Raw genomic sequence first — 16,761 nt, 5'->3', positions numbered from 1 at the left:
GTTCTCAACAATGAGCACACACTACAGAGTCATTTGTTTTCTGTTTATTAATTGTTCAGCCAGAGGAGATGTCAGATTCGGACTCAGTCAAAATGGATAAACAGAAGCAGACATCTCCTCTCTGAGTTTATAATCACCAATAGTTCAGCATTATTTTATACAAAATTGCACATTTCAAAACACAGGTTTGTTTTGTTTTCAGTTCAGTTTCATAATATGAGACTTTAGCTGCTGAAAACAAACTCTAATGATTTGACCAAGCAAAAATACTGTAAGGAACATGTTACATCATGTTGGAGATCCAGAGCAATGTGTCTCACACTAGCATTCATACATTTACTGACGAAATTAAAAATCTGTAATTAATTAAAACAAACTTTTTCAACAAAACCAATTTTTTCAAGTACAATAACTTACAATCTGAAAAAAATCAAACTAAAGAAGTTGCCAAATGGACATTCCACCATTCACACTTTTATCTTGGAAACCCACGTTTCATCAAAAGAACTTCTTTGCAGCTGCTTCTTGTTGACTTCTGCAGGACACAAGAGGAGACACAAAACATTAGTGAGTCATTTAATCCAATTCATCCACAGGCACATGTACAGTCGCTTTCCAAAGCGTAATCTACATGAATGGCATTTTAGTTTTGTACATTGTGCTGTCCATTTTATTTAAATTAAAAAAATGCTGTTTTTGCCAATTAAGCTACAATATGGAAATTTGAGAAAAACATGGTCACTTCTTAGTCCTCTTAGAAACCCATATTCTATAGCACAGTATAAAAATCTTAAATGAGATATTTGAAAAAGAACACGGATCAAAATTAGAGATCACTTTCAGGTACCTCCCAGTTATTAGTGTTAATTTAACCCCTGGTTCTAATTTCCTAAATTATCTGTCAAACCCTTTTTAACTGGCCAAACTTTCCAGTTTTCAATTACTTTGTGAGATGGTGAGCTGTTCTAAAGTGACTGGACCCCTCCAGCAGCAGGTTGTCCAGATGAAGGCAAAACAGATGACGATGATCAGCCATAACAAGAGAAGTTGGTTGATTGGTTGAAATCTGTGATTTCTAGAATATTGTATCTTTACAGTGTCACAAACTCCTAATAGTTCCCAAAGAAGGCTGACTGTCCACAAAGGACAAATGCAAGAGAGGACAGTATGACATGGAAAATGTCAACGGACAATCGGTTCAACACTGCACCTCTCTCTCTGTCTCCTCTCACCACTTTAGTGCCGAGCAGGGAAAGGATCTGTCTCGTCATTCAGTGCCTCAACATTTAGGAGCATTTGGACTGAAAGCCCACTCTGCAGTGACCAAACCTCTCATTAGCAGGAAGAGTGAAAAGGGTGGACTGGGGAAAGACTGAACCCAGTTTTCTGCAGCAGGAGCTGGGCCGAGTGAATGAGTGAATGCAAATGTTTATCAGAACCTTCTTCGACAACATGCAGTTCCTTCCCTGCATTCATCACCCAGTCAGCCAACAATTCATGCAGGACTGTGCCCCCTGTCACACAGCCAGGCAGGTAAAATGAAAACACTGAAATAATTAAATGACCAGCCCAGAGTCCTGATTCAAACCCAATAGAAAACCTCTGGAAAATCCTTGGCGACAAAGTTATGGCTGAGAAACCCACTACAGTCACAGAACTATGGAAGAGACTGGAAGAAGATTGAGAGACTAGTGATGTCCTGTAGCTGCAGCTGTGCTGACGTCATTCAAAGCCTTTACACCTCCTACTAATTGACTGTTGTAACCTTCAGAACATATTGTTGTAATCTTTTGCTGTTCTCTAATTTTGATCATTGTGTTTTTTGCAAAATAAAAAAAAGTGCTTTGGTCATTTTAAAACACTGCTCTAGCAGCAGACACCAAACCACAATTTGAACTAACACAGCAAAGGGTCTGTACACACCACCACACAGGTTTCAGTTTTTTAAAAATACCACTGACACCTTACTTGTACATGATGTAGCACAGGAACAGGACTGATTGCACGACTATGAAGATTGCGAAATGAACAGTGGATAAGCACGAAGGCATGGGAGGCACCTCGGGGCACTTCACAACCTTCTCAGCAGGATTCTGTGAAAACACACAACAGAGAGTGACAGAGCTCAGTCAACTGAATTGTGATGTGTTCAATAAGTGGCTCTGGGTGATATTCCAGAATATGATGATTAGTACCTGAGCATTACGCTGCACCAGGTGCTCCACATCCCTTTTGACTGTGTGCAGATGTTCCTTGATGTCATTGAAGTGCTGAATGGTCTCATATGTCCCTATGCCTCCTGTATTTCCCTGGTGTTGGGCTGAGCCGATCTGTTTCAGCGACTCATAAAAGGAATTTCTGCAGAGACAAACAGAAGATACACTCAGTGCTATAAACATTAATGCTACAACCATTTACCCAAAGGACTGAAATAAATAAGTTCAACAGCCTTTTAATACCACATTAATATCTCAGCAAAATAGTCCAAATGTTTACCTTTCACAATGTGATACATGTTTTGAGTGAATTCATGTTGGGAAACACGATGTACACTAAATATGCTATGTGGTATCATTTATTTACACTAATACAAATTGTTCAAATGTAATCTTTTAATCCCTATTCACTGGAGGCTACACATTCTCAAAGTTTGAAAAACAGAAAATTACCATCTGATAAAAGAGGTCATGATTGCTAAATTAATCCCTTATAAAAACATGTTCTTACAACAGATTACAAGTCCAGTGGGTTAAGAAACAGATCACAGAGGAACAGTATCTGGCATATGCAATCCAGAGTCTAGACATGATGCTAAAGACAAAATAAAAATTGGGATTGGAAAAAAAAAAGGATGTGCAAACTGTGAACAAATACATTTGGTGACTGTAAGCGTAAAGAAGCTTTATGTGTTCCCAAACTAAGAACAGAAGAGGACATGTTTCAAATAAGAAAAATAAATGCGTATGTCTCACATTGGCGACTCAGCTATACAGAGAGTAGGGGTACGAAAATAAGGAAACACTTGATTATTATTATCACTCTTGTTTTTATCAATTAAATATAAAGCCACCAGCCAGTTATCTAAGTTCAGCTTACCTACTGGAAACAGGGAAAAACATTCAATCAACTACATGTAGATTGATGTTTTTTGTTCCATTTCTGGACACAGTGTCCAATTATATCTAATTATATGTCTAATGTTAAACTAACCTTAAGTATCTTTGAACTTTAGAAAAGCACAATTTATGATTAATAGCATTAAACACCATCACTAACATTTACTAATCAGATACATAAACCCAATGATGTCTCTATAGTTATACTATAGTTATATTATATCTGGCATATACACGTAAATATCACCCATTATTTCCTAAAGAAAAAGAAAAACTGGTTATAATTCACCAGTAAAAGTTTGTATTGTCACTTTCAATTTCTCTGGTAAACCATTGTGATAAGATAATGAACATGTCTAAGCCTGGATCATATTCCTCAACAAAATGTAATTTTTTAAAGTTGATTACTTACAAGGAGGAAGCAATAAGTTTCTGTTATTATCATAAACATATCTAAGATGATTATAAAGAAAAGGTGACTTGACAAAAGAAAGTAATTCCAGCAGCCTTAGTAAAAAGAAAAAAAAGCCCTGTGGGGGGACTGTGACAAGAAATCAATTGGAGGGGAACCATGTTTTGCCTGTTTATGACAGATGTATTTAAAGACTACTAATCTGACAAGGGTAAAATGGTGCTAAGATGTGGCCTTTTCTTGCTCGGCCACATGGCTGCAGTCTGACAGGATGGCCAGGGACGACATATAAACAAAATCTAATTTGTTTTGCTGAGAGGGGGAAAAAATCTCCCATCAGAAAGTAAGTGAGCATTTATTAAACCCTACATCTAATCTTCATCTCCTACAAGTGACCCATTTATGAAAAGAAACCCCTCCTTGGATATCCAGAGAGTCCTATCCTAAACTCTGTGTTTAAAAGACGAGTCAAGATAAACTGAGTGCTTAATCTACATGTACATAGTAATACAGATTAGCACATTAGAGAGAGCAGCTGCAGCCTTTTGCCAGGGTCTAAAATTATTTACTGTTTTCCCCTTCCACTTATTCACTTATTAATCCCTGGATAAAAGGAGCATATGATTCATATAAGTGTGCTCAGGTTCATGTGAGTTATAGGTCAAGAATATAATAAAGAACATCATGTATGCAAAATCTTTGGAGGATGAATGTCCTGTTGGATTTAGGACATTTAAACAGCTTGTTCTTTAATGATACAAGAGACTAAAAGATTAATATTACCTACACTAAAACCTTTAATATTATGTCACTCTGATTAATTCTTTATGCAGATGGTGTGACAAAATTAAGGCAGGCAAGTGGCAGTGGATGTGCAATTATTGAATAAATACACAGAATATCTTTGGCCTTTGAAAGACACCAAGTAGAGATGGAAATTAAAGAAATGGGGTCTTCAGTTTCAACAATTCAACAATTCATAGCTGAGCCAAAGGTTGATGAGCTATAAATTAGACCACTACCCATTATTTAAGGTAAAACAGTGAAGAAAAAACTTTCACTAATCTACTAATCAAAGACAGGTTTCTTCAATCTTCTGTTGCTTACAATAACCTGACTCTAGCGATACAAAAGCACAAATATGCTTTTACCAAGAGATACAAGCTTTAAGCATAAAAACATATTATGTACAACTAATCAGGCTTACTCAGCGTAACTATCCAACTCAAATAGTCATTTGAGCCTTTGCCATGGAAGGCACACCATCATATAATCCCTTAAGCTGCATTATTTTAGCATTAAAAAACAGTGCAGGCTGAGAGTGGTAAGGAGACCACTGCATAGTTAAAGAAGATTACAAATGCATATTACTGTACCTATCATATTGTGATTACAACGTCTAAGCAAAGACAGCATTCGTATTCAAACCTTTCAGACTCACCTTTTGGCTTTCCCACGTGACCAAAACTAAAATCTAAACAATATGTCCAAACATTTACAAGACAACATGTTTTTGCAACTGTTATATATAAAAAAAGGAACTTTTAATGTCCTCATATTTCATCAAGTGCAAGCAGAGACACTGGTTTCGAGCTAAGAGTAGGGCAAAAACAACAGCTAAATTTCCAGAGTGACTTGTTTACCTCAACTCATTCAGGTTTCTGAGAACTTCCTGCTGGGTGGATATGACGGAGCCAAGCTGCTGACTGGCAGAATCCATCTGAAACAAGGTTAAACACATCAGTGTTGACGTTTGATAAAGCTGTAATAAAAAGCTTAGATAACCTGTCATAAAAACAGTTTGGTTCAGCAGGAAGAGACAGAGCATGGTGTTTTTTCTTTGTTGTTGTGTTGTCACATTAGTTGATTTTATGATCAATGCCTTTTAAAAATGAATAATGTGACTAGAAGTCTCTTAAAATTCATACATTTTTGTTTGTGTGAAAAGGGAACCTCTACAGTAAATGATTTATAATGTCACGCTGTCCATTTGGTGTAAAAACTTTTTCTCCTTGCACCCACCTGTCCCAACTCAGGTGTCGTCCCCTTCTTGGCGATCTCATCGGTAATAACAGACACATAACGGCGTTGCTCATCTAGGATCATGGCGAGCTGCCGGTGGAGCTGTTTGATCTCCAGATGGATCCTGTTCTGGCCTTCAAACACCTGACGGATCTCCCTTTCATTTACACTTTCAAACAAGTCCTCAACTGAAAAGGAAAATTTTAATCCGAGATTGTAGCCGATTATTAGAAAATCTAAATCTATAAATGTTACCTGAGGTACTACAAAAGTGGTAAAGTATTTTATATTTTGTATTTGTTTCTGAAGTAGAAAACACAAGAACAACTTTACTCTTTTTAAAAAAAGAATTCTATGTAATTTACATAATCAGTTGGAGCATTTGATTTCAGAAAACTAACTTGGCTGTCCTTGGACGTCTGGGTGCTCTTTCTGAAACTCCTCTTTCTTTTTGTCGAGCTCTTGCTGGAAGTTCTGAAATTCCTCCTGGTACTTGTCCTTCTCTTCCTTAGGAATCTCAGATTCAGGTGGGGGCTTCAGAGAGAAAGACAAAAAAAACCCTCTCTGAACTCAATAGAGGCCATGCTTAGACTATAATGTGCACATGCAGACACACCGCTACAGAAATGTGAATGGCAAACACAGGACTAGGAAAGTACGGGGAGCTGTAGGAAAACGTAGTTACCGGTTGCTGGCCTGGCTCTGTGAGTCTGAATAGCAAGAAGGACAAAACATCATGGTCATCTGATGGAGGAAACAAAATCTGAATTAAAAAATGGTAGGGAAGCACTGGAACGGGTAATACCACCATAATTACAGAATAATAACCAGATGACAGTCGTATTAACAATGTTTATTGTCTCTGATAGGTTGGCAGCAGGCTAAAAACAGAAATAGTATAAATGATAGGAGGAACATCCAAGTAATAATTCAAACAGTAACAATGAAAGTAGTGTTAAAATGCACAATATCCCGATAAAAGAGTAGTAACAGCAGTATAATAACCTCAAAATAATGATGTAATGTTGGGGTGTTGTTTTGGCAAGACAAGACAAAGTGCAGGAAAGACCATGATTAATAACCAGACAATAATAGTTAAAAGTCTCTAAACAAATAAACATTAAACTATAGGTTTGTATTCATTTTCTTCTACTCAAGATAATATTTTAGCTGGAGAGTTCTGACCAGAAAATGTTAACAAGGGTATCACTGAAAAAACAACAAATTAGTGATATCACAGCTGAGTATTTTTGCTCTAACTCCACAAGTCAGATTCCTAAAAGACTCAGAAACTCGATTGTGGTGATGACATACAGTGAGAAATACAGCGCTTTTGAAAAAGTACTTCAAAACGTTAATAATAGATTAGTACCTGCTAAACCACCGGTGGCAGCTGAAATGCCAAAGAAGCCCTCGCTGGGAATGATCATGTTGTCGACCTTAGTGCAGAACTCATAGTCGTCTTTGTCTGGAGTGAAACCGTTGTTGATCATGACCTGGTGTAAAGGAAACAACAATACTACTACACATACACAGATGATAGGCTCCGTCACCTATACTCAGCATGTGTGTGTGTTTGTAAGTGTGCATTCATGCTTGTCTCCTACCGTTAGCGTCTTCTTGTAGTACGTCACTTTGGCTCTGACAGGGTAGGGTTTGTTGCGAAAGTCCCGTAAACATGTACCGAGGGCTTGTGTGGTGCCGTCGCTGGGGGAGAACAACACTTTGAGACAAAACTCTAACTTTACAGTGCAGAGCTTCACATAGACAGAGTACAAGAGTGGAAAAACACATGATAAGAGATCATTCTATAAGTGAATAACAGTAATGTCTGTGTATGTTTTTGTAAACACTTATTTAGTGGTATGGAAAACACTGGAATTCTAAGACAAGGGGGAAATGGCATTGAAAAAGTGATTTAAAGCTTTCACTGGCCCAGGGGAGATTAGGAAAGACAAAGGATTATTTACTTTCCAAGCAAATATAATCATATTTCCTAATCTTCTTTAAGTTGCTGATGACATCAGAGCAGCACAAAAGAAATATTTACTTACTTTTGATGGTCATAAACAAGTTTCCCATTGTTTCCCACAACAATTATAGCCGGGTTATTTTTCTAGAATGAAGATGAGAAAACAACGACACACATTAATCCTTTTTTCATCTGAAGGCCTGAGACGGCTTTGTTTTTAGCTAATCTTATTCTAAAATATTAATCCCATACCTGAGCACAAATAAATGATATTTAAACGTGAATATGAACGTGTTTGTTTTGCATAAGACAGACAGCAAAAGTAAAAAAAGAAATGTAAAACAAACACTTTTTCAGCACCAAAACAAACACTTAAAATGCTTAATATAGTAGGATCATCTTGCACTAATATTAGTATTTTCAATCCACCGCCTCTGTGACTACAAAGCAGCTGATAACAGCCAAACAGAAGCCGTCTTTGTAAACTAGTCGTCTCCAAACAAGAACAGAAAGGTTTGACACTGCGTTAGCTTTGGGACCAGCTCTCTTTCAACACAAGCAGATTACAAAACTCTGGGAAATGCTTACTTGACACCAACCTTTCCATCATTGTCAAAAGAGTCAAAGAAAATTCCAACTCCGTTCCATTGGTCGGCAGCTCCGTACACGGGACCGTCAAGGCCTTGTGAGGACGTGAACCACACAGCCTGTAAAACAATGAAAAAGTGGTACAAATATTTTATACAGCAAATGTTTAATATTATATTATAAAGTAAAAACATGTGTAATAAAGTGTAATATAGTTTAACAGGAGGTTTCTGACATGTGGCGTGCCATTTGGAAGAAGCGAAAGCCTTAGTTGATGCCAGTTGTTAGTGTCAGTAGGTGTAGTTGGTGCATCACTTTACATAAAAGGAAACAGATTGCTCTACTACAGAACACCACAGTTTCACTAGTCCTTACCAAACCATCAGCTCCCATTCTGCCTCTTCCAGACACTCTGAAGGTCACCTCAGCCTCCCAGTGCTCGAACCTGACTTTGTTTTTTGTCCACACAGAGCCCCTCTGACTCCTGAGGGATGGCGTGATGCGCACCTGGTCTGCACTAGGAATAGCATCTGATGTGGAGGAGAGAGTAAGTTAAGTTAAGCTTGATGTTGCCTGTGATTATATTGCAGCATGATGATCTACAAGAAAACATTCATCCAAAAGTAACCTGCAGTGACAGATTACCCTTATTCTTATTTACTGTAGACCAGCGTTATCAGGGTGAGTCCACTCTCTAATCTTTAAACTGTCTCATTAGCTGATTTAGAAACTGTAGATGTATTTGTACAATCCAGGTTTACTACTTGATATCTCTAAATAGACCAACAGCACAGGCCTAATGTAATGGTTGACAGAATAACTTTTGAAATAATGGTTGGAGTAAACAAACAACCTCCAGATGGACTTCCTGCCAGTTCCGAGGTGGGTAACCTTCACGTTATCCTCCATCTAAAACTAGGAGATTGCTAGGAACACTTAAATGAGCTGATTAATTCATAATAAAACACTTCTTAGCTAAGCAATGCTGATCTTGAATTCGCAGTGTGTTGTCAGGTAATCTCTCTCTCTCGACACTTATTGACTGTCAGCAAATATGCCAGCAACTGGATAACTCACTGTGTGATGCAAGACTCCAAAGGCCCATTTTAAAGGAGGAAAGTTCAATACCTCAGTTGCATGTTTCCGCACGGGCTCTTGCAGCATTAAGGACCTTTAACTTGCTGTTTCTATAACATAACATGCCACCAAGACTAAAGCTGAGACGCTTAAATCTATGAATTTCCTGGTGCACTTTTGAATAGACAAGCAAACTGCTGCCACTTGTGAACATTGGTGCAGAACGGAAACGCGCTCGTCACCAAAGCTGCGCTGCCTTCACGCCGCATTGATGATAAAAGTATAAATACGGATACATTGAAACATCTGGCGATAAGAAGCGCGGTGATGTTGACAGCTGGATACAAACTTACTTCCAGTGTGGATCCAGAAGGGGATACTGCCGTCGGTTTGAGCCAGGTGCGGTCCTTTGAAGCTGTATTTGTACTCGAACCGGCGGTGAGGAAGCTCCTGTGTCGCCGAGGCGCCCGAGGCAACATCGGCGACACCGTGGTGAAATATTAAGGCAGCGAGAAAAGTTAATACCAACACTGGAGCCGTGGCTGCAGCCGGGCGCTGTGCTATGGACACCGCCATGTTTCGGTATCACTGCTGACGTAGCGCTGAGACCACGAGCATGCCGGGATGTCTGCAGGGCCAACAGGGCGCTTTCTCATTGGACGGTTTTGTTTTGTCTTCGAGCCCCCCCCTGTCCTCTGTCCCCCCTCTGTCCCCTGTCCTCTGTCCTCTGTCCCTCTGTCCGGAGACAGAACAGGTCAGTGCAAATCACTGTATGAGCAGGGACGCAGTACAGAGGGGACTAGAGGAACCTGGAAGTGCCCAGCCGCCCCCCAAAACGCCAAATAAATAAATAAATTGTACAAGCAACATGCATTTTCTTTGGCTTCCTGCTAACACTTGCACTCATTTGTTTATAAAGTATATAGTTAATAATAATAATGCACAACATAATGTGGTCTGACACCACAGTATTGCAATACATTTAAATTAAAGTGACAATAATGATTATTTATTCATTTGAAATAATCTAAATACAGACGTCCACTATACTTTGTGCACACAAATCTACTTCCTGTGATTTTTATAATTTTGTGCATGTTTTTTCATGAATTGAAGCCAAATATATGTTTCCAGTATAATTTAGAAGCTATGGTTAGCATTACATAGTTTGTCCCTCAGAAAACACAGACAGAAAAGTTTATTTTTCCACCATATGTCATTAGGCTGTATATACTAGTAGTAAATCAGCTGACAAATCCCAATGATCACTGTAAACTTGAAATGTGAAATGTTGCCTTAATCAGTTGCTGCATCACCTTTGCATCACTACACCAGCTCGTAAACCTGCTTAAGGTCAGTTACAGGTTAGGTGACAGTCTTGCCGGCTGCAGAGGCTTTCACTGCTGTATGAAAGCCTCAGTGGGAGATGGGAGATTACACAATAATATGCCCCCCTTGCTTTTTATTTACCAGCTTCCTCCTATTACTTCTGGAGGTGAAGCATCACTTTCTGTGAGGGCCTGTGATTGTGGGTTCAGGAACGAACCCCAGAACAAAACAGACTATTGTGGTGACACTAATCTAGGGATTTTGACTATTCTAGGAAATGATCAGCAAATGGTAAGTGCTACTGCAATAGAGAGATAAGAGTTTGTACTGCAGCAATTTCACATGCAAAGACACAAAATACAGTTTCTTCATCATCCTATATGAACAGATGTGGTCTATTACGGAATGATTTATCCACATTCACAACAAGTAAATGTAGTTATGTTTGTATATATATTATTAGTATTGTAGATATATCAACAGTATCGGAAATATTACAGCTAAAAACTACAATCTGTTCCCTCCTGTGCCTTTGTTACGTTCTCTGACATTTATGCGCTGTGTTGGGCACCAAATAATGGCCAATAAAAAGCAAACAAAGCATAGAAATGTGCCAAGTATTTGACAACACTCACCACAGGTTTAGTTTTGTTTGTCATTGGTTATTGGTTGTGTTTGTATAGTCATCTAGTTTTATCCCTGTCATTTTCACACATTTCTTGGCCTCAATGAGTTGTTGAATCCACAGAGGATTAAATGACTGACTATGTTTTAAAGATGTGTTAAGAATGAAGTAAATAAGGCAAATACTTTTTTTCTGTGTTTGTGTTGGTGGAGTTAATGTAAAAGTTGACTTTATGGAAACACAACAGCTTTTGTCAAACTGGTTTTCACATAGTGTTTAAATAGTATAGTAAAAAAAACACTCTAAAAGCACACCAAAGTTGTATGTAAGTGGAACATGTGAAGTTATAAATGATGTGCTATCGCTTGTAAAACATTAAACACAGTGGATTTAGGGAGCACAAAATAGAGGCCTGCGTTCTTTGTCTGTGGAAGTCCTCATTAGAGAGTTAAACCACACTCTTTGTTAGGAAATGGAGATTTAAATAACAATAGCAATGCTAATGGATCCATTTATAGGTGAACAATGGGGACCTGTAGGATGTTAATGGGTCACTGAGACTGTGAATAGCCTATCACATGAGTCAGCACAAATATTTGGTCAGTGAATTATATTCTGTTGGAACTGTACTGTGTCTTGGAAGCAAGTTAACCTGAGCTTGTAGTGTATTTTATTTACTGTAGCCAGCAAGAAAAAACATTTAAGCATGTGTTTGAATTATACCATATTACCATACTGTTTATGAGATACTCTTGGAGTTCATTGGGTCTGCGGCTATTTTTATATATATATATATATATATACAGTACATTTTTTAAATTAGAAGTTTTGACCACAATTATCCCTTATATCTTAATATTTTTCACCATTTGCTTTGTTTATTGCAGGCCATTATTTCAATATGTCGACTAACAAATGCAAACTCATAACGTTTGTGCTGTGCATGGGGCTACTTGTCCCTGCAGGATGTGGACCTCTAAAGATGTTTGTATTACCCATGTCACATTTGGGGGAAAGGGAGAGTGGCTTGTTACCTCCTGGTGTGATACTAAGGCTTAGTTAAATGAAGCTTGTTGCCTCATGATGTTTATTCATAACTGAAAAGCACAAAGCAATCCATTATCATATGAACACCATGTCTGCTGTGAAGACAGCATGCAAAGGAAATGTCCCATGGTTGAGACTACTGTGCTCCTCAGTTACAAGCATGATGTAAATAACAATCTCCCTGTGGAGGATCACATCAAGGAATTTAGAGTTTTCAGTAATGTAAAGACTGGCTTTACTGCGGTATTATTTGTTGCCTCAATTCTGCACACACAGGCCACATACTCACCCTCAACAATACAGAAGCTCTAAACCTTTATTTGAGATTGTTTCAACACAGTCCAGTGTGGTCCAGGGAAGAGAGGGCACTTATTGTCCACTAAGGACTATGCCACATTCATTTGAGGAGCAGCCCTCTCTCATTATTACCAGACACACTAAACGATGGGCCCAAAACAATACAGAACAGATCCCTTTATGCACACAAGTACCCAACGTTTCAGCAACCACTGTGTGCCCTCCACCACTCCCTCTTCTTTTCAGATACCTGCACATAAGTGAAAGACATGGAGGACACAAAGGATGTCCTCAACTTTCCTTTTCTCCCATTCTGTGAAACAGGCCCATTTTAAAGCTTTTATTTGTGCAAAGCCTCTCATTAACTCCACTCATGCTGCCTCCCTCGGTTTGCCATTGCTTAAGTACTGGGTGTTGTAAAAAAGCTACCAATTAGTCCCTCATCAGCTCCAATTAGAGGAGACAAAGCCTGAGTAAAGATAACTCAATGGGAGGGAAAGGTGGAAGGGCGAGGGCCGTGCATGTGTTCCTGTGTGTGTCCACACATATGTGCGTGCTTGTGTTTGTGTACATGTGTGGAGCCTGAGCCGGCACAACATAGCCTGTAATCATTGAAGAACTTGTGGTCATTCAGTTTGACCCACTGCAGCACAGGTTCATTCACTCTCCAGGCTCCTCAGCGGACCCTTTTCTCAGGGCCAAGTGTTGCTGTGCTGGGAAGACAGGCCCCCCAGGAGTCCCAGAAAGAGAGCTTTTCAATCCTCTCTACCTGTTTGCAGCGTATAAAGCACTTAAAGCCAAGCCGATCTTTCATTATTGTCTCCTTCACTCTGAATACTTCCTTAAATGTAGGTCTCAACAAGAGCAAGCCCTTTTAGATGGGGAAATAGGGGATGTATGTTAAGGGGGTGCCTTTCACCTCATTAGAATTTAATTTGCACTGTCTTGTAATTATGTTGGAGGGCAACAATGTATTTTTTCATAATATTCTTCACTGAATGGGGATTTTTGGGGCAGACAATTTGCTGCCCACACTAGTGCATTAATTAATGAATTGGGTAACACTAATTTTCTCTATGCTGCCTCTTTCTGTCTTCTCCATCTGCTTCTAGACGTTCTGGGCAGTTGTACTAATAAAATTACCTCATTAAGGCCTTTATTGCAGCACAGTAACTCAGTCATTCATTTGCTATTAAACATTTTCTTTGGGAGGGGGGCTGGGTGTGTGACTGTTCCCATTCAGTGTTGCATGTTTTTGTGGGTAGTTCTAAATAATGAGGAGGACAAGCAGGGAGATATAATTAGGAGCAAGGGGCCACTTCAGCAAATATTTGAAATCTTTTAAGGCTGGCCCTTGCATGATGGTGATTAATTACTTCCAGAAGGCAGTTTGAAGAAATCTATTGCCAAGTTTTTTTTCTGTCTTTTTCTGGATGCAACAGCCTTGTTAAAAGGATGTGCACAGAACTTTAATCTCGGCCCCGTCTTTGATCAAATGCAAATCCTGACATGCACTGTTCTCTGAAAATGGTCTCATTATGAAACAAATACAAAACATGTAAACAATGATGTAGTGTTTAATGAAGGTGACATCTGACTGGTTTGTAGGAGACCATGGCATGTGTTGAAAAAAATGAACAGATCTCATTTTGTTCTGGATGACTGTGGGACTGTGACACAGTAATATCAGTAATTATCATGGTGCTATGATCAGTTTATTTTAGTTCACAAGAAAGAGTGTAGATGTTATTTGATGTCTGTCAGAGACAAGTCATTTGTTAAAAGACATTAAATATTATTCTCTTTACTTCTATCAGTAAACAAGAAAGAAGACTACTATGCATGATGTATAACCATTGCCACAAAGCTTTAATTATGATTGGAAATTAATTATATTTATGTTTGTCTATGGAAACTACATTTAAAAGTTTACTGAGTTCACTGAAAACAACCTGTTGGACATCAATCCAAGTTGAGTGATGACACAGTACACAGCCTATATGACTGAGTAATTACTGCCGCCCAGTGGATTCATAGGGATACTGACATTTAGAACACAACTGTACTACACAAGTAGTCTTTGCACACCTGGTTAGCAATCAGGCCATAGGGGACATATTTTGTTGGAAGTAAATGGGCTGCGCATGTGGAAACACTGATGTCAAGAAACATAAAAGTTATTGCTGTGACTTATTTCTCTTTTCAGACATACTATTGTTATTAAAGCATAATTTGCACATTTTCATATGTAAACATTTTAAATAGTTAGATGAAAAATGTGTAAAATCAAGTCAGAAATGTTTTCATATATATTATTAGTAGTATTTATTATTTAAGTTTTATTCTGCTGAGGCTGATGAAGCCTTAGCTCTTTGGTTGTTTAGGAGATGGAAGGTTTCTTGCAGAGGCAGCTGAAATTGAATCTCAGGGTCTTGTTATTCATGAAAATAAAGATAATATCACCTTGTTTTGGTTAAGCTGATATCTGCATCTCATCTTCTTCCAAATAAAGAGAGTGAGATAGATGTATGTTATAAGTGGAGAAAAGAAAAAAGGGGTGGAACAACAAAGTTTATGAATTCATATCATGTCCAAAACCCAGCTGGAAGCCCATCACCCAAATCTTTAAACAGCTGTTTAGCATCTTCCAGCTATGACTTCACAGTTGTCAGTATTAAAATGTGAGGGGACCGGAGTGATTTACTGTAAAATGAAATATTACAAGTGAAACATTCTCATTTTTTAACAAGGCCAGTAGTCTTTAATGTGTGTATGCATATAAAGTATGACACTCTCCTTCACTCTTAACCCCAGCTATCACACAAATCATTAACACATCTCTCACAATAGGCACCTTTCCCACTTCATTTAACCCGACCCAGATTACCTCACTCCTCGAGGAACCGACTCTTGTCCCCTCCCTTGTGGAGAATTACAGACCTGTCTTTCTTCTTCCATTCCTGGACAAGACCCTTGAACGAGTAGTCTTTAATCTACTGACTGACTTCCTTTCCAGGAAGGGCCTCCTCGAGGTAAACCAGTCTTCTCTGTCTCAAGGGAATGCAGATTTGTCCTTTTTAACCTCAGACAGATCAGACCCTACCTTTTGGACTATACAGCACAACTCATTGTGCAGACTCGGGTCATCTCTCATCCGGACTACTGCAATGACTTAATGACGGGGTTAACAGCATGTACTATCAAACCCCTCTAGATGATCCAAAATGCAGCAGCACTCATTATACCCCTCTTCAGATCTCTGCACTAGCTTCCTGTACTGTAGCTACCTGCATCAGGTTTTGTAACCCTGACATTTGCCTACAAAGTAGTCAACTGAACAGCACCTGCATACCTAAACTCCATCCCTCCTGTCCACTGCCCTCTGCCAGAGAACCATGTTGTGTAGTCCCCTCCCCTCACCTCCCCTTGCCTCACCTAGAAAGATCCCAGGCTAAACTTTTTAGCTCTGCAGTTCCACAAAGGTGAAATGTCCCACCCAACTCTGCATACTCAGCAGCCTCATTCCCCATTTTCAAAAACAGAACTCATCCTGCACTTTTTCTGCACTGAACTCAAAAAAAAAATTTGGCCTAGATATTTTGCTTGACTTGTACCTCACTTTTAAGCTGCTTTAGATAAAAAGGACTAAATGTAAATGTATTTATTATAATTTGTTTTACATAATTCTTTAATGTTTGCATACTGCTATAAATGCTAACACTAGCAAAAATTATATCTTTTAAATTAATTTTTTTTATAACATATTAGAGTCATAAGGGATTCATTTATTTTCCAATGTTGAGAAATTATAACTCATAGGGAGGCCAATGGCAGTAGTTCATTCCTTTGGCTTTGAGGAGGACTCCCTCTAGTGGAGTACAGAGTCAGTCAACCACAGGACCATCCCCACAACCTTCCCGCGGTTTGCTGCATGTCCTGGAATAGACACTCAAAGTTTTGTTCCCTTTTTTTAAATTTTAGTTTAGAAAAGCAACAGATCTGGCAATAATGCTGCTCTCCACAGACTGTCACTATTTTTCATATTTGCAAAATTAATATTACAAGTAAAGTAATATCAGCTTGTCATTCTTCAGGTTATAAATAATTTGATGTCTATCGAAGATTTACAAGATGATATTTAATAAACAAAATCTAAACAAACTGCCCCATTATATAAATAATCTACATGTTAATCCATAATAAAAATCAGTAAGTTAGCTGCCGCCCAACAATCCTATAGTGCTAATGGGTGTATGTGACATCAGCATTCACAAAT

The 16,761-nt window shown here is 38.6% G+C and overlaps 1 protein-coding gene across 1 annotated transcript; it reads right to left on the bottom strand.

Annotated features, from left to right (window-relative positions):
- Positions 1 to 36: 36 nt before the first annotated feature.
- On the bottom strand, positions 37 to 9,788 carry lman1 (lectin, mannose-binding, 1). Its single transcript, XM_026356853.1, has 13 exons — positions 9,541 to 9,788; positions 8,486 to 8,640; positions 8,122 to 8,229; positions 7,605 to 7,666; positions 7,158 to 7,257; positions 6,923 to 7,046; positions 6,236 to 6,294; positions 5,952 to 6,084; positions 5,551 to 5,738; positions 5,172 to 5,248; positions 2,196 to 2,358; positions 1,969 to 2,093; positions 37 to 535 (listed from the first exon to the last, which is right to left on the bottom strand). Exons 1-13 carry the CDS (start codon positions 9,761 to 9,763, stop codon positions 499 to 501), a joined length of 1,554 nt encoding a protein of 517 aa, XP_026212638.1. The 5' UTR covers positions 9,764 to 9,788; the 3' UTR covers positions 37 to 498.
- Positions 9,789 to 16,761: the final 6,973 nt, after the last annotated feature.

Source organism: Anabas testudineus, chromosome 12 (genome assembly GCF_900324465.2).
Source record: "Anabas testudineus chromosome 12, fAnaTes1.2, whole genome shotgun sequence".
Taxonomy (NCBI): domain Eukaryota; kingdom Metazoa; phylum Chordata; class Actinopteri; order Anabantiformes; family Anabantidae; genus Anabas; species Anabas testudineus.
The sequence above is the reverse complement of the archived record's forward strand: the minus strand, read 5'-3'. Positions and strand labels throughout refer to the sequence as shown.

What these genes read in the sequence shown, in the direction of transcription:
- lman1 (XM_026356853.1), bottom strand. Translation starts at nt 9,763, where the DNA reads ATGGCGGTGTCCATAGCACAGCGCCCGGCTGCAGCCACGGCTCCAGTG. An exon ending in ACTACAAGAAGACGCTAACG is followed by an intron (nt 7,047 to 7,157) that starts GTAGGAGACAAG and finishes CCTTTACACCAG; the next exon opens with GTCATGATCAACAACGGTTT. An exon ending in AGACGTCCAAGGACAGCCAA is followed by an intron (nt 5,739 to 5,951) that starts GTTAGTTTTCTG and finishes TTTCCTTTTCAG; the next exon opens with TTGAGGACTTGTTTGAAAGT.